General features: G+C 37.2%; 1 protein-coding gene across 5 annotated transcripts in view; it reads right to left on the bottom strand.

Annotated features, from left to right (window-relative positions):
• LOC122631676 (paired box protein Pax-6-like) overlaps nucleotides 1-22,094 on the bottom strand; it is a 90,226-nt gene that overhangs the window by 43,859 nt on the left and 24,273 nt on the right. For 4 of the 5 annotated variants that reach the window (XR_006327754.1, XM_043817678.1, XM_043817652.1 and 1 more), the window contains exons 3-4: nucleotides 13,471-13,636; nucleotides 12,333-12,516 (exon numbers count right to left, since the gene is read on the bottom strand). Coding sequence is in view for 4 of the 5 variants with exons in the window: in XM_043817678.1 (XP_043673613.1) it covers nucleotides 12,333-12,516; nucleotides 13,471-13,636 (350 nt within the window). In the remaining variant the exon portion in view is untranslated. The remainder of the gene's footprint in view (nucleotides 1-12,332; nucleotides 12,517-13,470; nucleotides 13,637-22,094) is intronic. The other variant, XM_043817670.1, reaches the window with a different exon arrangement.

Here is a 22,094-nt window from a genome sequence, read left to right as displayed (position 1 = left end):
ATTAAAGTCATTATTTTCAATTCAATTTTTATATCCATCTATTAATTTTTTCTCAATTTGCAAATCATCATCGAATTGTATGATTTATTACTTATTTTATTATATTTTTCAGAAATATTGAAATTTCGATTGTTTAAACAATGATCGATTCGATCTAGACTTTTTTTTTTCATATAAATTATTCGTAATATTTAGGAAATATACGATCGATACTTTTACGTGTTCCCTTCGAGATAAAAAAGAAACAAAAAAAAGAAATGGAATTTTGTATGCTATCGGACATTGTTGGCAATTTCTCGGCGATTATTTCCAATTACGATCGTAACAAATTCGGGATGGAAAAAGATGGAAGTGGCACGCGTCGTGTACGAGACGATTCGAAATCTCTTTCGCGCGCCCTACGCAAAGTCAAGCCGTATGGCGTGGGAAAGCTCGACCGGTGTCGAATCGAGTCGATAGAAAAAAAAGGAGAGAAAGAGAGAGAGAGAGAGAGATGGATGAAAAGCGTGCAGAACGATATTGCCTGACGACTCTATTAAGTCTGTTTGCGATCGTCGACATTACGAGTTTAATGTATCAACGACACATTTCTTTTTTTCAAATTTCGAAATTATTACTATAAATTATAAAAATCTATACATATATATATATATATATATATATATATATCGAACGCGATACGAATTAAAAACCATGATTATAACTTAAATCGGAAAGGATGAAAAAAGATAGTATAAAGTTATAAATATAATTATAATTATAAAAAAGAAAAAACAAAAAAAAGGAGAGAGATAAAGAAAAAAAAAAAATCAAACCTTTTATTCTCGATCCCATTCGATTATCGCGTTTTAATTATTTTCAATGCAATTATCGAGAAAAATTTTTCGAACCGTGAAATTCCGAGGATCCAACGATGCGATTTCTAATCGTGACGATCGCGACGATTTCGCATAACTCGAAAATCATCTACGAAAACGATCCAATCTCAGGTGACGACTTACACGAATCTTCCTTTCTCCTGTATCGTTATCTCGCGAGCCATTATTCTAGGAGATATCATAGTCGCTTTGATTTATCGGCGCCAACTACCAAGGAAGTTACCTTTTCACAGTGTTACTATCGTCCATGTATCACAAACATTTTCACGTACCACGATAGTTCTTATCAACGCGTGACGGAAAATGAAAAGGAGAAAGATACGAGTTACGTATGAGCGAATTTTTTTGTTCTGTTTCTTTGTTTCTCTTTTTTTTTTTTTTTTTTTTTTGATAACGATGGAATATAATTAAATATATAAATTTTAACCGTAAATATTACTCTCGTCCGATTGTATCACCGACATGTATCGCGACATTTTCGTACATCGCGATATTTCTTATCGACGCGGAGAATGAAAAGAAAAACGATACGAGTTATGTACATGATACATTTTTTTTTCTAACCCGATAGAATACAATTCAATACAGTTCAATGAAATTTACGATAAAAAAAAAAAAAAAAAAAAAAATTGCGAATATTATTGTATCTTTGAATCATTTCGCTTGGACTCGCCGATAATATTAATAATTATCGAAGGCAAGGGAAAAGAAGAAAATTTTTTATGAATAAAAAAAAAAAAGAAAAAAGGAGATTATTATTAGACATATAAAAAAAAAAAGGAAAGAAAAAAGAGAAATAAAGAAAAAAGAAAAGAGATACGTCGTATGGTTTGATTTAAGGAAAGAAAGAAAAATATTTTTTTCTCCCCTAAGTACTCTTTACTGGTAACGAATCGTGCCGCAAATGATCTCCCTAACGTGACGACCGTTAGGACGGAATAGCAACCCTCTTAGTTTTTCAACAGTGCGAAGAAGAAGCACAACGTGATGTCGTCCTGTGGTTGCTATCAAGGCACAAATTACGGCACTGTGAAGAAAAAAATAACGAAAGAGAGAGAGAGAGAGAGAGAGAGAGAGAGAGAGAGAGAGAGAAAGAGAGAGAGAAATAAAGAGAGAGGGAGAGAGATGCACGTTCCCCGACTTTTACATTCAGTCGAGTATGCAGAGAAAAAGAGAAAGGGAAAGAGAAAGAGAAAGAGAAAGAGAAAGAGTGCCGGTAGGTAGTAGAAGAGAGGGATGTAAAAGAGAGTAGTACGGGGTGGGACTGGACGAGCGGTCGCACCAGCAAGCAAGATACAAATTACATTTAAATAGAAGTCGAGGAACGCAAGGTATTCGCAATTTAAACGGAGGGTGGTTCAGAGAGAGAGAGAGAGAGAGAGAGAGGAACAGTGGGACGGCAAAAGGGTGATTTCGAAATGTGCTGTGAGAAGGAGAAGGAAAGAAAATACGTAAAGAGATAAAAAGAGAAAGATGGATAGATAAATAAACACACAGAGAAAGAGAGAGAGAGAGAGAGAGAGAGAGAGAGAGAGAGAGAAAGCTAGTATCTATCGATCTCTTTTCATCTTTTCCGATTTAAACTATAATCACGTTTTTTAATCCGTATCGCGTTCGATATACATATACAGGGTGATACCTAATATATACCTACTACCACACATAGAACTTGAGAAGAAACTTGAAAAGAGTAGGATAGAAAGTGAGATAGAGCGAGATTCGGTATTTAACAGCACACTACAGGGGTTCCCTTGAAAAGTATGGGGGTGGTCGAAGATGCCACGCGTCGAACGTTATTGCCTCCTGCGTTCTCTGTCAAACGATGAGTCCCACCCGTAGAGAAAAGAGAGAGAGAGAAAGAGAGAGAGAGAGAGAGAGAGAGAGAAAGAGAACGAGAGAGGACCATCCTCTTCGAAATTCTCCTTCAGCGACGAGCTTCGGATGATAGTTTCCGAATGGAGAGTGCACTCCGGGATACGCCACGTGCGCGATTTTACACCGTTTTAGCCGCCGCCACCCCCGTTCCCAACCTCCTAACCCCCAACCAACCCTCCTATCTATGTAGGGGAACTAGCTTGAAAATGTTGCATCGAGATGATTCCTTCGAGAGTCCATTATATTATCGATCGAATAAATCTCATTTTTAATCACATCTAGATTGAAATCTAGAGATCGTTTGATTATACGTCTACTCGAAAGGAAAGGAAAGAAAAGAAAGAAGTAAGAAAATAATTACGTTATTTATAAATAATTCGATATCGTACACTACGTGCCAGCGTATAAAATTGATTACTAATTTATAAATTCGATTAAAGTATAATATAGAATAAAAGCGAGATAGAAATAAAGAGAGAGAGAGAGAGAGAGAGAGAGAGAGAGAGAGAGAGAGAGAGAGAGAAGATGAAAATCTAAACCACAAACATATTGGATACACGCATATACGATAATTTTAAAAAGACAAAGCGGATCGCGAGAAATCGTATAGATATAACATACGTAGTAGAGTCCAACGATATAGAATCGACCTCCATCGTTATTTCGTATACACACAGATACAATATCTAAATATATAAAGAGAAGATCGAGGAGGCGCGATCGATGGAACCATACCGGCAATAGAAACGCGTCGAGATAGATTCCATGTGTAGTGGCTTGCGTCAAATCGTATTGAGTATCGCACGATCGAAGTTTCTTCATCGATCGAAATTGAAGCGAGGAAGAAGAAATGAAAGAAAAAGAAGAAGAAGACGAAGAAGAAGAAGAAGAAGAAGAAGAAGAAAGGGAAAAGGATAGTCGGAGATAAAAAGATCTGAAAAAGAAAAAAAAAATCTCGATCGGTTGATGATCCCGTTCGTGATGGCGGAACGAGAAAAGGGAAAAGAGAAACGAATTGTGTGTGTTTACGTGTGCGTTTAGATATATGTGTATATCTATATGTGTGTAGAGCGAAACGAAGAAGGAATATAGTTTCGAAAAGAAAGAAAAAGAAGACAAGAAAAAGAAAAGAAAAGAAAAGAAAAAACAAACAAACAAAAAAAAAAAAATTCAAAGATCGTCGATACGATAGCGCCTCGTGAAGGAAAATGTCCCGAAGACAATCAATCGGTCGGCCTGTAAACCGATATCCTTCGTGCGTAGGGTGCTCCGGGTCCGTCTACGGACCCTGTTGAGGAGGGACCAGAGGAAAGAAAAAAAGTGAGAGGAGAGTAGAATATGCAAGGCCCAAGAGAGGAGACACGTTCTCGAGGATCCTGATTGGACGAGACAGCCGGTATACGGCGGTCGAACTTGGACGGCATGGTGTAGGGTTGCGAAAGCAGTCAGCGGTTAAAATGACGTTAACTGCTTCGACAGAGGGTATCCCCACTCTTTCGGTCTCTCCCTCCCTCTCTCTCTCTTTCTTTTCTTTCTTCTTCTTTCTTTTTTTTTTTTGTTCTTTCTCTCCCCGAGGAGGAAGAAGTAGGAGAAGGTACCTGCCATCTTGCACTTGGTTTCGTTCTAACCGTGAAAAATAGAAAAGAAAGAAAGAGACTCTATATAATTTTGATAAACGTTTGATATAATTGATAAGTTTGATATATTAATAACTGATGAATCTAATGGACTCTTTCTTTTTTTTTTCGTTTACTTCAAATCCGCGACATTGTCCTTTCTTCATTTTCCTTTTCTCTCATTCGATCTGTTTTAAAATCGATGGGTATGGTGGGGAGTGGGTGGTAGAGTGGAGGCGAATTAAATAGAGAGAAAAAGAGAGAGGGAGAGAGAGAGAGAGAGAGAGAGAGAGAGAGGGAGGGATAGCAATGATAGAAGAAAGAGAAAATCATGTGAAAAGAGAAAAGAATTCCGAGGCGTTATGGCTCGCATTAATATCAGAACGATGGAGGGTATCGAGCCGGTTAGAACGATGCGGCAGCCGTCGGCATAGGAAATTAATTCCGCGAAAACCCTTCTTCGTTGGTGCATCGTCCGGCACGGCAATGTCGTCGACGACGGTCCGGTGATTAAAAGGGACGTTGGGTAGAGGATGGCGTCGGAGAAAGAAAAAGAAGAGTTTGGTTGCGCGGTAGAAGCGCCATGCTGCTGAATCGACCCAGGGGTTGTTAGAGGGGAACGGGGGAGGTGGTTGAGACGAGACGAAGCTACGACGATGGCAACGGAGAAAGAAGAAGAAGAAGAAGAAGAAGAAGAAGAAGAGAGAAAGAGAAGAAGAGAAGAGAAGAGAAGAAGAAGAAGAAGAAGAAGAAGAAGAAGAAGAAAAAGAAAAAGAAAAAGAAAAAAAAGAAAAAGTAGATGGAGGAGGAAGAGGAGGAGGAAAAAAGAGGCGAGCCAAGAGAGAAAGAAGGATGGCTGAGGTAGAGAGAGGGAGTGGGAGAGGTAAAGGGAGAGGGTGGAAGTTAGTGGCGGGTCGGTGAGAAATACATAATGCAGTAGCCGGACGTCTCCGACACCCCCTAACTCAGCCCCTCCGTTGGAGCCGGCGGAGCTTCGAAGAGGGCTGCCGCTTCGCGAGAGGACGAAGGGCCGAGAGGACGAAGGGGTGCATTGATTTACGCGGCCAGGGCAAGCCGAGGGTGTCTCCAAGGCGGACGTGCAGGGGCCAACAATTCACTCGCCTCGGGTTCCAGGAGCCATCCATTACTTTGCCTCTTCCACCCCTTCTCTCCAACCTCACCCCCTCACCACCTACCCTCCCTCCCTCCCTCCCAAGTCCCACTCCATCTTCTCTGACTCTACCGTTTCTCTCGCTCTTTCCCTTTAGCTGTTTCACACTATCTTTCTCTCGCTCTCGTTCTCTCTCTCTCTCTCTCTCTCTCTCTCTCTTTCTCTCTTTCTCTCTATCTATCTTTCTCGTTTCCTCTACTCGGCATTGTTGCGGTTACTTACCGCATCCAACGAGTACGTCGCTATTGCCACGTCGAAGAGGAAATCTACGGAGTGGTCGTCTCCTCTCGTGATCGACGATCCATCCTTCGATTTCTCTTAATCATTTTATCCTACGCCCAGTCGGCAACCTTCCACGTTTATATCTATCTTAGCCTTTAGTTAGACGAGATAAACGAGATCCGATCGAAGATCTCTTATCGTTTTTTCTATTTTATCTTTCTTCTCTTTCTTTCTTTTTTTTTTCTCTCTTAAACGCTACCGGTGATTATCTAGATACGCGATAAATTTTATTAATGAGAACACTTTATCGATACATCTGGATCCGTTAATTATTTCGATTGTATCGTACATAGTTTCGAAGGAAATTAATAAAAAGGAGGAAAGAAAAGGAAAGAAAGGAAAAGAAAAGAGAGGATAAGAGAAGAGTCAATCGAAGTAAAACAAGAAAAGAAGAAAATCAATGAGATTTTAGAGAGAAACACTTGTTAGAGATAGAGAGTAACCTCGGGAAACGTTAGACACCTACTACCAGACATCTCCTGTAAATTCTCATCCTCGGACCTCTACTACCATCAGTGGTAGAGACTATTAATTACGTGGATACGCTCGGTCACCGCGGGAAACCGTGCCATTCCCCTTCCTCTCCCCTTTCCCACCATACGCGTCTCGTGATACCCATGATTTTCTACCCTTGGATCAGGGAGTTCCAGAGAGATAGATAGATAGATAGATAGAGACAGAGAGAGATAGAGAGGGAAGAGTAGCGGTGTAAATGTCGTATGTCCGACAGAGGGTTGCCGATGGAGGCGTTGGCGATTCCACTGGCAATGGTGATGGTGTATGGCTACTAGTGTGATGGTACGGCATTGACATGGAACCCTACCAGAGACCACCTCCCACACCCAAACCTACACCCACACTTACACCCCTTAAGGAACGTCCTGGTCGAGTTCTGGACACCTCGACAAATGTAATCTCGGTGTTCAGTGATGCTCATTCACAGAAGATATCGAAAGTACGCGAAAGTGTACGAAGAAAAAATTCTCACATCGAATCGTTCGACGTTTCTAAACGATTGTCATTCGACGCGATAGGAAAGAAATGAAACAAGAAATGGCGCTCATCGTAGGTTTTGTCAAGGGTTTGAAACAAATAGGTGTATAAAGTGAACACGTTGAAGAAAACAAACATGGTTTAGAATTTTTAGGAGTGAATTGTAGAGTGAAAGAAAGAAAAATTATATCGTAAGAAAATTTTCGATTTGTGCTATAATTTTTGTTCTTAGATAGATAGATAGAGAGAAAGAGAGAGAGAGAGAGAGAGAGAGAGAGAGAGAGAGAGAGAGAGATGAGAGCCTCTGGACGGTATCCCGAAGGCAGTGGCGCGAGTAAACCAATAACGCGTCCGCCACGCCGGCTGCCAGATTCAAATCCAGGGAGGACCGAAACTGGTAGGTATTCGACGAGGAAACGGATAGCGGAGACTCCGCAGGACATTTCGAATCCATCTCTGCGTCCTGCTGGCTTTTCGGGTTTGTCACGCCATTGCTTCGATTCGATCTCACGAATCTCTCTCTCTCTCTCTCTCTCTCTGTTTCTCTCCGTCTCTCTCTGTCGCGTTTGAATAATCGGAGAGAAAAAGATTCTTTTTGAATGTAATCGATCTATTATTTCTCTCTTTCTCTCTCTCTCTCTCTCTCTCTCTCTCTCTATCTATCTATCTATCTATTTCAAAATATAATACGATAACTATTCCACATACACACACACACACACACACACACACACACACACACACACACACACACATATGTATGTATGTATACGTAGGTATGTATATATAAATATAACAAGTTCAGGAAATGAATAATAAACTTAAGACCAGTCGAAAGATTCGCGAATAAGCGAGCAAGAAATTCTTGGTAGACGACTTCGAGACGATATTCTTCCCATTCTACGCGTATCCAATTTGATGGCATTACAATAACGGGGGTAATGTCTGAGAATAATGAAATTTCCTCCAATCACCGCGATTCGCTTGGAATACGTTCCTCCGTATTCCTCCTCTCTCTCTCTCTCTTTCTCTTTCTCTTTCACTCTCTCTTTCTGTCTCTTTCTTTTCTTCTCTATCTCTCTCTTCATCCCCCCACTTTTTCTTCCTTTCTTTTCCAAAGGTAAACCCTGTCCCGACGTCTATGTTGAAAAGCAAAGACACAGACAGGTATAACGTGGATAGGATGGGGTGAATAGGAGGAGGAGGAGGAGGAGGAAGAGGAGGAAGAGAAGGAGGAGGAACAGGAGGGTTAGAAACGTCGGGAAACGTTTTCGAATCAATCCCGTCACCGAGTTATTTCGTTTCCTCATCAAAGCTCGGAAGAAAAATTCTTTCTCTCTTCGGTATTGAAAATAAGTATCTAAGTGTAAGGAGAAATTTAAATTATTTATTTCTTTTTCTTCTTTACCTCTTTCCATCTCAGCCACCCTTTTCTTCTCCTTTCTTTTTTCCTCGCCTATCAGGTTTGATTTATTTTGCAAGATTTTCCTTTTTTCTTTTCCTTTTTTTTTCTCTTTTTCTCTCTCGAAAGAAAGGAAACATTTATATTCGAGCATTATTACAAGCTGATAAAACAAATATATATATATATATGTATATTATTATTATTGTACATATATATCTTCTCTACATTCTCAAATTCACATCTTGAAAATCTCTGAGTGTGTTTCAAACGGATACCTACTCATACCTAGAAGGCGCAATAATTCTCAGAGCGTAACTGTAGGTAGGTACTGGTAATGGAATATTACACGGGCCATTAAAGAAACGTTAATCTTGCCCACAACAAGTTCAGAAGCGCTCGCAGGATGCTCAAACGCGGTACGGGGATTATACGGTGTACACCGTGGCTTTGATCCTCCAACAGCCTCGAGGCCCTCCGGCACCCGTATAATTTGTTAAAACGCGAAACTCCCCGAGCATCTCTCTCTCTCTCTCTCTCTCTCTCTCTCTCTCCTCTACTATTACAACTACTATCTCTATCTCTATCATCCTCCACCTTCATCTTCATCACCACCACCATCACCACCACCTCCTCCTCCTCTTTCTTCTTCTTCTTCTTCTTCTTCTTCAGCGAGAATTACGCCATGATGTTTACGTCCGCTCATCCTCGTTATAAACAATATATGAGTCTATTTAATGGAAGAATTGAATAGAAAAGAAATAAAAAAAAAAAAAAAAAAAAAAGAAGAAAATAGCCAATCAGTTAAGATCGTGACGATAATAAGATAAAAGGTATATTTAAAGGAATCCTTTTGAATTCGTGGCTACGTTTCGCTTACATTACTCCTCTCAGTTGAATATGAAGAAGAGATAGAAGAGAAAGTTAGAGGGTGGTGGAAAATGGGAGGATGAAAGATGAGAAGGGTGAGGATTATCGGTAAATTAATTCGCAAAATTTAATAGGAAATACGTTTAGGATGGTAACTTGGACGTCTACAAAGGCTAAATTTCCCTCTCTCTCTCTCTCTCTCTCTCTCTTTCTTTTTCTTTTTCTTTTTCTCTCTTTGTCGAACCTTTGACACTTCTTTTTTCTCACGTCGATAAGAATGCCGTTCTATTCTTTTTATTCGAAATGGGGGTGGGAGCGCGTACACCTCGAAGCCATTACGAAGGCGTGAGCGAGAAGGATAAAGTAAAGGAAGGAAGGAAGGAAGGAAGGAAGGAAGGAAGGAAAGGCAAGAAAGAAGAAAGTGAGAGAGAGAGAGAGAGAGAGACAGAGAGAGAGAGAGAGAGAGAGAGAGAAAGAGAGAGAAGAGGAAAGGAGAATTTAGCGACCCTCTTTTGCTTTTTACCCCTAAGCAAGTCGAGAGCCCCTTAGCCACCGTTTATTGGACGCATGCAAATATCCATGGCAACCAGCTACGTCGAGGAGTACCACCATGAAGAGAAATAGAGAGAAAGAGAGAGGAAGAGAGAGAGAGAGAGAGAGAGAGAGAAAGAGAGAGAGAAAGCAAGAGGACCGACCCCCTTCGTGAACTCTGACGCGATGGGGAGAAGAAAGAGTAAGATTTCGAGATTGCAAGGGAAAAAAAAGAAGAGAAAAAGATAGAGAGTGAGAGAGAGAGAGAGAGAGAGAGAGAGAGAGAAAGAGAGAGAGAGAGAGAAGAAAGAGACGTCAAAGAATCTCCTTTTGATCCATGCGTCGCATTTCCCTTCTCCTTTTCGAGCAATCTCTTAATTGATTCCCTTGTTCTTGAAACGTTTTCTCGTCTTTCTCTTCGTTTTCCACGTTCTCCGCTCTTCTTCCAGCCCTTCTCACCCTTCCCTCAGTCTCTCCTAAACTGAAATATTTTCTATAATACCGGTAGAAAGAAAATTCCTTGATACAACTCTGAATCGTCATGAATTTTTCTTTTTTCTTTTTCTTTCCGATTCGGAAAGAGAAAACGAATTATTTGTCTTTTTCTTTTCTTTTTCTATCTCTCTCTCTCTCTCTCTCTCTCTCTTTTTTGTTTTTTTTTTTTATTTTTTTCCTTTTAAGATATCTCTAATCGAAAGTGAACGAATTCGTATTACATTCAATCGAGCAAGGGGAAAATTTCTTTTCTTACGTTTCTTTTTCATCTCGTAGGATAAAGAAAGAAGGAACAGGAAAAAAGAGAAGAATTGATCTTCACGCATTTCTTATTTCATCGAGCAAGCTATCGAGCTGCTTTACATTATTCCTATTTATCTGTTTAATTATTATCGGTCTAACTAGATTTTCTATTTAATATCAGAATTCGACTCGAACAGATAGATAGTCCCGTGAATTTCTTTCTATCTAGACGCAAAAGAAAAGATTTCTATAGATTTGTCGAACAAAGAATAACGTAGACACTTTTATGATTTCTCGTTGGTGTCAGAAAAAAAATTGATTTTCATCATTCCTATTTACCTAACTACTGATCACAAACTAACAACAAACGTCAAAATTCTACAATATCAAAAGATATTATTAGGGACTATCATAGGAATTCAATTCGATCAAAACGAATTTTTATTCTAAATAAATAAATAAAGAAAAATAAAACGAAGGGAAAGCTTTCGATCGATCTATGAAATAGAAGAAAATAAAATTTGTATATTATTAATTAATCACGCGAATAATATCGAACGTATATCTATTATAATTACGACTTCTTTCATTAGTTAAAATTAAAAATGGAAAGGAAAGAAAAAGAAGAAGGAAAAAACTGATTTATTTTCGTCCTTCCTATTTATCTATCTACTAGGAGCCTAACAGCAACCTAACAGCAACCTAACAGCAACCATCCCCACGTTGAAACCCTCTCATCCTCCCTCCGCGAAAGTCGACTCGCGCTATCTATGTAAATGCGGTCGTGTTTTGTGTGAGTAGACAAAGCCTCGTTGACAATACGCCTGCGCGTTCATCCCCCTCCCCCTCTTCCTCCCACTCATTCCCTTTCCATCTCTTTTCCACACTTCCACTCCCCACCCCCCACACTCCACTTCCCATTGCTCACCCCCGAACCATCCTCGATCCTCCTCACCTCCTCACTCCTCTCATACCGAAAAGTTGGGCTCCATTACGTGTGTTTTGCGACATGCTTTATGACATCGTCTTTACAACCGTTCTCTCGTTGAGCACGCTCGTACCAGCCCTTTACTGACAACATGGTGAACGCTTTTAAACGCGTTTACGTGCGTACAAGTATCTCGATACTCTATGTATTATATAAACATATATATGTATATACATGTACGTGTGCGTGTGTTACGTATGTACTGATCTCTGTGTATCAGCAGTTCTTTCTTTTTTATATATATATATATATATATATATATATATATATACATAGGTATAATAAATATTCTTTCCATGTAAGATTTTTAATATAAATTTATTTTGTGTAAATATATAGATATATGTATGTATATATGTATGTAACAAGATTTACGTAAGTTTACTAAACTGTTATTAAGTATTCGTTAACGTTGATACTTGTATTAAAATCTTCATGTTTAATTAATATTTAGTTATAAAGTTGTGAAATAGAAGAAGTAAATATTTTCTAAGATAGCAAAAATGATGTAACATCGAAAGGTCTATATAATTTTCTAAATTAAATAATATTAAACAATCGTTGATAATAAAAATGATATCGAACCTTTAAACGAATCTCTGTGTAGTATTAAAAAAAATTGTAATAAATTTTCTACAAGACGAACGTTTTTTAAGATTAACAAATACGTATAACGAATACTCAAGCGAACTTTTATGTAAAAATAAAATTCATATAAATGAAAACCAATTCCAATGAAACTCCTATTTTACAATATTTTTGGAATTTCTCGTAAGACTATCTATAACATTTTTCAAATTTCTTGTAAACTATATATACATATTATGTAGGGTCTCTTTTTCATATATATATATATATATATATATATATATATATACACACGCACGCACATATATATACGTATATAAAATATGTATGTAACATGATGCAGATGAAATATGTATGACGACATAAAACGATCTAAAGGTGCGGTAAACGGGCTACTCACGCTTGGAATGTTGTCGTTCGTGCACACGCCCTCCTGAAGTAAACGATCTCTGATCTCCCAAGCAAAGATCGACGGGCACTCGCTTTTATAAAGTGAGATCTTGCTGACGACTTCCGCCGTGGCCACTCGCGGCTTACTGCCGCCAATGGCCCTTGGCCTTATGGATCCGGTCTCATAGTACCTGCAACAATAATATTTTGCGGTACAATTTGGTAGTCTTATGTATGGACTTATATAAGTCCGTATTTAATTGTCATTCGATTCAACAAAATCTTCGTCTTTTCTCTTTTCATTATTTTTTTTTTTATTTATTTTTGTTTTAGATTCGAAATTCAATGCCATGTGTCTCGAGTTTTCTAAAAAAGGAGAATTCTTTTTTAATTCTTTTTCTTTCTTTTTTTTTTTTTTTTTTTTTTTTTTTTTTTTTTTTTTTTTTTTTTTTTTTTTTTTCTGTACGAATAATTCCAAGTGAAGTTAAGGAATACGACGTACGTATGATTTATCGAAAATATAATTAATGTTCCGTACAAAGTAATCTTAACTTGCGCTTTTCGGTATTAATCAAACAATGTTACAAAGAAGAAGAAAAAGAAGAAGATAAATATTAAAAGATAAGGATACATTAAGAAAATGAAGAAGATAAATATTAAAAGATAAGGTTACTTCACAAATATGTTTTCAATGTATTCATAAAACTTCATTTCGATCATTATCTCTACGTTAATTAATTTATGCTATATCTTCGATGATATACGATTTATCCTAATATATAGCATATATGGCGAAGTAAAGTTACATATACATACATATATTTTTATATATATATATATATATACACGAGAGAGAAAGAGAGAGATCGATAGTTTAACGATTTCATCGTCGATAATGTTTACACAGATGTAGCGAACAGAACTTACGAACATGATTGCAAATATAATGATGTTTTTCTCTCTTCTTTTTTTTTTCTTTTTTCTTTCTTGATTTTTTTCTCTCTCTTTTTTTTTTTCTTTTTCATGCGATACAATCCTCCAAAAAATTTGCAAAGATTATTACTCTCGATCTTTAGCGTTTTACGATGATACGATTAAAACTACAATAAGTAAATAAATAAAAATACACGTGCAGTATTTCAACCAACCTGCCAAGGATCTTCGAAACGCAGCCATTGCTGACCTGCAGGATTCTTGAGATGTCGCAAGGACGTGCCCCCGAATGAGCTAATTCGACGATCTTTTGTCTCGTCGAATCCGGAAGCGGTCTACCACCGACGAAGACGCCACCCAATTGGTTCACTCCGCTGTGACCTTGAAAGCAAAAATTTTGTTTTTTAATTAATATTAAATTTAAAAATTATACGATTTCGAAGAATTATCTTTTTCTTTTTTTCATATCAAATTGAAGTCGACAGGAATCAAGTGAATTCACTTTTCATTAAGAATTTGAGTACGAAGTATTACTTTATGTTATTATAAAATATTTATAAAAGAAACAAAAAAGAAAAAAAAGAAACAAACATTACGACGTGTTTCCGAGCGATTCGATAATATTTTGTTTATTTTTACTTTTTATCTTTCTTTCTTTTTTTCTTTTTTTTAATTAAATCGAAACAAATACCTACAGATACAATGATCAACTGATATTTATCAAGTTTTTCCTTGTGCCAATTTTGAGCATTAAGTATTATTCCATGTCATTATAAAAAATGTATAAAAGAACGAAAAGAAACAATGCGTGAAGATAAACGTTACGTGTTTCCGAACGATTGAATAATATTTTTTGAATGAAGTCGAAAAAAATAAGTACCTGTCGATAAAGTGATAAATTGATTTTTATCAAGATTTTTTCTTGTGCCAATTTTGAGCATTATTGCATTATGCCATATTTTTATACCAAATTTATAATAAAAAAAGAAGAGGAGAAACATGGCGAAGATAACAAGTGACGTGTTTCCGAATGGTTGAATAATTTTTTGTTTTGTTAATAACTTCGAAACAAATACTTACAAATAAGGTATTCAATTGATTTTCATTAAGATTTCTCTTGTTAATTTTGAGCATTAAATATATTTCATATTCATATATACATACATACACACACATATTTATATATATATATACATATACATACCATACATATGTCTATATATATATATAAAACCATTAAAGATAAAATGTGACATGTTTCCAAACGATTGAAGAATTTGTGATCACATTTAATCGACTCAAATGCACATACACACACACACACACACAAAAGAACTCCCTACATCTTACAAAGATATTTTCGCAACAATAATTCTGCTGTCTCATAGATCATCTATTTTTTCTGTTCTTTCTAACTTCAACCCCGATCAACCAAAAAGGAAAAGAAAAAGAAAAAGAAAAAGAAATAGAAAGAGAAAAGGAATAGAAAGAAAAGAAAAAAACGTTTCTCTACTTTTTCGTTCTTACATCATCGCATACTTTTCACGCGCGTTAGAGATCAATCGTCTTTTTTCAAGGACGATGACATAGCTTAGAGAGGGTCGTTCAAAGATAGAGAGAGAGAGAGAGAGAGAGAGAGAGAGAGAGAGAGAGAGAAATAAAGACGATCATAGAAGCTGTTCCATCGTAGATAACTTTACGATTCATTGTGTCCTTGACAAGACGAACTTTTATAGTAAACCACATGGACGTTCGCCAAGCTGCCACGCCTCGATTTTTTTAGAAAAAGTGTGGAAAGAGAGAGAGAGAGAGAGAGAAAGAGGGAATTATGATGATGTTAGATCCTTCGATCGTTAGAGAACAAAGAACGATGCAAACTATTTTGATATTTTTCTTAGAAAAATATTTGTAACTTCCCACGACTTCTTTTCCAATTTATAATTATCGTAAGTAATAGTAATATTAATAGTAATAATACAAGAAATACATTCGATGCTCGTTCATTAACCCGATATGAAAATTAATAATTATAATAATTACAACAACAACAACAACAATAATAATAATAATAATAATAATAGCAACGATATCGAATATATAATCGAACTCACTGAATATTAAAAATAATTATAATAATTATGGAAAAATAAAACGTTCATTACGTTTAGATAAAAAACGAACTAATAAAAATAAATAAATAAATAAATAAATAAGATACCACTACTATTACTACTACTGAAAATAATAATAACGATAATAATGACAATCTGATCGAACTCTTTCCAAATAAATAGCTCTCAGGAAATATGAAAAAAGAAAAGAAATAATAATAACAATAATAATAATCATTATAAAATAACATATAATCATCGATGGTCGTTCTTTATCCAATATAAAGCACAAAGATGAATACAGTCGCAGATAGATAGACACACATATACACGCAAACTTACATATGTACATAAATAAAAAAATATATATATACATATATATAACGATAAAGCCGAGGGATCCCACAAAATGTGGGGCTCCATTTAACGCGAAGGACGCGTTTGCGAATCGTCGATTCCCAAAAACTTCCCGTCGAGGCTAATTCGACGTGTCGTCGGGGTGGCAGTCAGTCACATGAAAGAGAGAGAGAGAGAGAAAGAGAGAGAGAGAGAGAGTCATATAAGGGAGATTTACGAGCGTACGAGCCATCGACGAGAAGGGAGAAGAGGGGAGGACAGAAGAGAAGAGAAGAGAAGAGGAGAAGAGAGGAGAGGAGAAGAGAGATGAGGAGAGGAGAGGAGAGTAGGAAGAGACTCACGGTCGATTGACTTTCGAAAATGGGCCTCGATAGTACACGTTCGCGATCGTTCGCGATTTCTCGCGTGTTTCTGCCTTCGGCAAGCGTGAAAGCTTGCCTTTTACGTTTACGAAGAGGAACACCCTTCTTCCTCCCCCTCTCTCATTCCCTTTGGTCACTGACTTTTACCTTCTATAATTCATGAATTAGAAAATCCTACTGGTATATATATATATATATATATATATATATATATATGTATATATATATATAGAGAGAGAGAGAGGGGGGAGAGAGAAAGAGAGAGAGGGTAAATTTCAAAATTCTTTGGACATGGAAATAGGGAGAGAAAGACGAACATAAGGCGTCCTATAAAAGAAAAGAATATAGGGACGTGTTTGAGCTATCTATTTATAGTTATAATTCATAAATAAGCAGGCAGAATGTTTCGTAAGGGATGGAGGGGTGGTGTAAGTAAAGAAAAAAATGAAAAGGTAAATGGGTACTAAAAGAGAGAAAGAGAGAGAGAGGGAGAGATAGAGAGAGGGGGTAAATCGTAACACTTCTGAACGATTCATCGTTCATAACCAACCAGCGATAATAACACGTGTAAATAACTCTGTCGTCGTCGAAAACGATAGTTTTCGATTCCATTGTAATGCTTGAGACCTAGGGGAATGATAGTTTTATGTATCGTGTTCGTGTGAACAACAACGATAGGATACAAAATATCGTAGAGAGAGAGAAAGAGAGAGAGAGAGAGAGAGAAAGAGAGAGAGAGAGAGAGAGAAAGAGAGAGAGAGAGAGAGACAAAGATAAAGAGAAAGCAAAAGAGCAAAAGAGAAAGAGAAAGAAAGAGAGAGAGAGAGAGAGAGAGAGAGAGAGAGAGAGAGAGAGAGAGGAAAAAAGTAGATGTAAGTGTTGTATAGTGCGCGCGCACGCGACAAATACGAAAAGGGGTGTACCTTTAAGGCAGCCCAAGTGGAATATACTAACGCGGGTATTACCGGCGCGAAGGGGTGCTCGCTCGAGTGGCCATTCTGCGAGTCTCGTGTTTTGATATTGTAACGTTTGTATTAAATATCAGTTGAGAGGGTGACCACCCCATTCTCTTTCAGTATCTCGACTTTAATTCTCGTTTATTAGGAGTTCATTAAAAGTATCATCCTCATGATTTCCTTTAGCTCACTCTATTACTTCTATGTAAATGTTTTATTGTCGTTTAATTAGTTTAGTTAGTAATTGAATTGTACGAATATCTAATAAATAAATTTAATAAATATAACGCACATTATAAATATACTATGTTCGTTAAAAATTACTTCTCCGTTGATTTAATCAAATTTTATGAAATTGTTTATTTACGATAAATTTATGCTATATATGAAAATATTCAACAAACATATTACTGACGTTAATAAATTCTTAATAATTATTAAATTTCACATATGTAACATACATAATAAATAAATATTAACGAATATAACAAATTCTTTTGTATTACCTATCTATTAACTTTATTAATGGCTTTTGCTACTAATCGATCATGCTTCGAGAAGATAAATAGCTGTATAAATAGTAGACCTGACTTTCAGCTTTCTTACTTTCTCGCGAGGAATCATCTCAAGACTTCCGACGTTAAGGAACACACGGAGGAGCTCGTCGATGCTAAGAAAAAGAAAAAGAAAGAAAAAAAGAAGAAGAGGAAGACGAAGAAGAAGAAAAAAGAAGGACCATGGAAAGAAGAAAAAGAGGAAGAGGAAGAAGAAAAAAAGGGGGAAGCTCGTTTACAAACGAGCGACAGAGCCTCGCTGACGCGGTAACTGAGACGGCACATTCATCATCCGAACGCTTTTCTCTCTCTCTCTCTCTCTCTCTCTCTCTCTCTCTCTCTCTCTCTCTTTCTATCTCTGTCTTCGTCTTTCACGCTATTTTCTTTTCTTATTGTCCTTCGGGGTGGTCCTACTCTCGTCGATGTTAAAGATAATCAATTACGACGCGTGCGAGCTGGGGATCATCACCGAACGATTTCGACTCCTTAACGTTGTCCGCCCCTGCAAATCTTCTTTTTTCTTCTTTTTATCCTTCTTCTATTTCTTCCTCCTCTTCTTCTTCTTCTATTCGTTTTTCTCTTGTTTCTTGTTTCTTTTCTTCATTTTAATTTTTCTATCCCCTCCCATCTTTTCTTATCTACTTTCATTCATTGATTCATTGATTCGTTCATTCGTTCATTCATTCCAAACTCATCTCTACCGTATACGATGGAAATCCGCTTCTTCTCTTTCCTTTTTTTTCTATTTTAATTTTTCTCTCCGCTCACCTATCTATTTTTATCTCTTTCCATTCATTCATTTATTCACTCGTTCGTTCGTTCATTCCAAACTCATTTCTTCTGTATATGATTGAAATCCGATTGGACGAATCGAAAGTACGTTACGATGTTAGGGTAGAATGATCTAAAGTTGTCAAAGTTTAGGAAACTTTGAGATTAACTGCAGCTTTCGTTGTAGGGTATAACGTGATAACTAGAAGTCATGAACGAGAGAAGAGAAGAGAAGAAAAAGGAGAAGAAGAAGAGGAAGAAGAAGAAGAAGAGGAAGAAGAAGAAGAGAAGGATGTCGACAAACGGTCTCGACGAGGATGGTTAAAGTCGGTTCACCTCGACCGACATGGTACAGAGTCTCGTTGGCGTCTCAATCGTTTCAAGCCGAGAAGTGCTTCCGGAGTATGAATGAATGAGAGAGAGAGAGAGAGAGAGAGAGAAAGAGAAAGAGAAAGAGAGAGAGAGAGAGACACCCCTGAAGCCATTTGAGGCTTCTCAACTTCGGAGGGAAAGTAAGAGGGAGGAGTCGGTTTGGATGCCCACTTGGTCTCGAGTATCCCGCTCCTGAACGATTCTGCACTACCGAGGATAATCGCTCGAGAGGATAAAGAGAACTCGGATTTAAGTAGGACCGCGAAAGACAACATTTTCTTCCTTTGGATTGAAATTGATAAACAAGATAATAATAATAATAATAATAATAATAATAATAATAATAATAGTAAAATTAATAACAATAATTATTATTAATTCAATTTGTAGTATATAATAATAAAATAATAATATTATTAATAATTATTATTAAAATATATAATAATAAAATAATAATAATAATTATTATATATTAAAATATATTTTGACTGTGCACGATATTATTTTAATATTAGTATTGATATTATTTATTATACATGTAAGAGTTATCCTTGAAATTTTGCATTGATTTATTTATATTCTCTATTTGCAATTATCTCATTATTTATATCCTATTTGTATGCCTATTCACGAAAATATTTCAATTATATTTATATTCGTTAGAGCATTCATATACCATTCATTTAGAAATAAAAATATTCCTGTTATATCTGCAGCTATTGTATTATTCATATATTAGTTATTTACGAATAAAAATATTTCTCTTCTATTTGTAGTTACTTTATCATTTATATCCCATTATACTCGCGATTATTTCATCATTCGTATACCATTCATTCACAGATAAGAATATTGATATTTTATTTAAAATTATTTCATTATTCTCATATACCTATCGTAGGTATTAAAAAAAAAAAAAATAAATAAATAAAAATAGAAGAAAAAAAGGAAATATATATAAAATTTCACACGTCTGATATGGAGCTAGATAATTTATTAGATCCCTTTATGGTGTTCAATAACAAGTAAGAGGACCTCTCTAAGAGCTCTTTATATCTATGATACACGGAATCATATACATTATATCGAGTGGCGTCTACTATTTTCTCGGTAAAATCGTACAACGAGAAAAGATTTCTCTCTCTCTCTCTCTCTCTCTCTCTCTCTCTCTCTCTCTCCCTCTCGTTTTACTTCAGCACTCTTCTATATCGTTAGCCTATTGAGATGCTGAAGACGACATGACGAGGGTCAGTTTCGACGTGTAGAATTGACCACTTGTAAAAAGATGGAATCGAAAGAGAGAAAGAGAGAGAGACATACACACACACACACACACACACACACACACACACACACACACACACACAGAGACAGAGAAAGAGAAAGAAAGAGAAAGAAGAAACGAGGAAAAAGAAGGAAACATCGATAGCAACGATCGTCATAATAGCCTTATTGTTGCAAACATGTTTTCAAAATGAGGGTTCCCTCATAGGTTTTCTTCTCTTCCTATTTCTAGTCAAACTGTCCTGTTCCCGATGAGGACAATGAGCCTTGGAGTATTTGTTGTGTCGCTGTTTGTATCCAATGTGCCGCCGCACGCTTTGACCTGCAACCGAGTTGCTCTCTCTTAGCAGCCAACATCAGCTTCAGCTTCAGCTTCAGCTTCAGCTTCAGCTTCAACATCAGCAATATGGTATTCTCCCTCTGTTATTTCTCCCCATCTCTTTCTCTCTCTCTATCTCTATCTTTCTCTTTCTCTTTCTCTCCCTTTTTCTCTCACTTTTTTTCTGTATCAAAGACTCGACCTTTCTACCGAAAACGTGGTCCCAACAGTTATTAGCGTTATTAATGGCCTACCATTGACAACTCGATTCATCCATGATCATCGACAGGGGAAGAAAGAAAGCTCGAGGTATTCGACAGATGTAGTTCCTTGTAGTTTCAGGTCAAGGGTCCTTTCTACGATTTCTTCGTTTATGATGTACATAGGTGTACTATGATATATAGGTGTCTATGGACTATGAAGATTTTTTCCTTTTTTCTTTTCCTTTTTTTCCTTTTCTTTTCTCTTTTTTCTTTTCCAAGACATGCGACAGCCCATTTGACATATCAATAAACGATTCTCTTAAATTGATAGTACGATTGAATAATCGGGATTCGAATTATTCGATGATCTCCAAACAGGATTTTCCTTGACGGACGAACGAATACGTAGATGCTTTGATCGCGATTAACTGACGAAAACATCAGTTTGCGGGTGACGATCGAAGGTTTCAAGTCTTGTCAAAGTTCGTTAATTTCTCGTCGTTGCCATTTCGTTGTTTTATTTTTAATTAGAATTTACACGACCATACAAAAATTCGTTCTTAACAATCGACGATTATTGTCAAAGAAACCTTCAAATCCCTCGAGTGACCATTACAAGTAATTTCCATTCTATTCTAAACGAGCTCATTTACATAAACCTATACATAAAAAAAAGGGAAACTTTCTAAAAAGCAAAAAAAAAAAAAAGAGGAAACAGAGCCACTTTGTGAGTCTCGTATTTCTCTATCGATAGACACCGAGGATAGTCCACCGTACGAGCTTCCTGACGGTGGGGTTTCTCTTCCGGGTCGAATTATCCAATTACCTGGAGGCCAACCTGTGTCGGCGAGCTGGAAGGTCGGGGAATAGATCAGAATTGGCAGAGTAGTGTCGACGGCAGTGTCGGCAGCAGCAACAGCAGCCGCCGCCGCAGCAGCAGCAGCAGCAGCAGTAGCAGTAGCAGCAGCAACAGCAGCAGGCTAAGCCAAGCCAAAGCAGGCCAGGCTAACCCAGGCCAACTCAGGCCAAGCCAACCCAGGCTAGCAGCAGCAGCAGCAGCAACAACAGCAGCAGCAGCAACAGCCAGGGTTGGAGAGAACGAAGCCGTCCGTGCCGTCCAAAGCGGACCGGACAAAGAGCTCGTAAACGCGTTATTCCGCGCCAACGGATCTGTCAGAGCCGCTTCTCTGGGTGCACTACGTGGAAAAGGCCCGTCTACAGCTTCCACATAGAATATGGCCGTACCTACACGTAGAGCTCTTCGTCCACTAAGGCAGAGGAGTTCACTACCTTCTCTCTCTCTTGGTATATCCACGATGGCTATCTTGGCATTCATGAAAAGCCGCCAACGAAGAAACGCCGATAACTTCTCGAGAGAAAGAAGAAAGAGAGATAGATAGATAGATAGATAGATAGAATAAAAAAAGAAAGATCCGAGGTTTGCGTCAACAATTAAACCTACGAAGGGGATAACTTTTTCAACTCGAATTACTATGAATAGATTGAAAATTGGATTGGAATATTACGAGCAGAGTTAAAGTACTTTGTCA

The sequence above is a fragment of the Vespula pensylvanica genome, chromosome 1 (genome assembly GCF_014466175.1).
Source record: "Vespula pensylvanica isolate Volc-1 chromosome 1, ASM1446617v1, whole genome shotgun sequence".
NCBI lineage: Eukaryota > Metazoa > Arthropoda > Insecta > Hymenoptera > Vespidae > Vespula > Vespula pensylvanica.
This window is presented reverse-complemented; position numbering and strand designations above follow the sequence as displayed.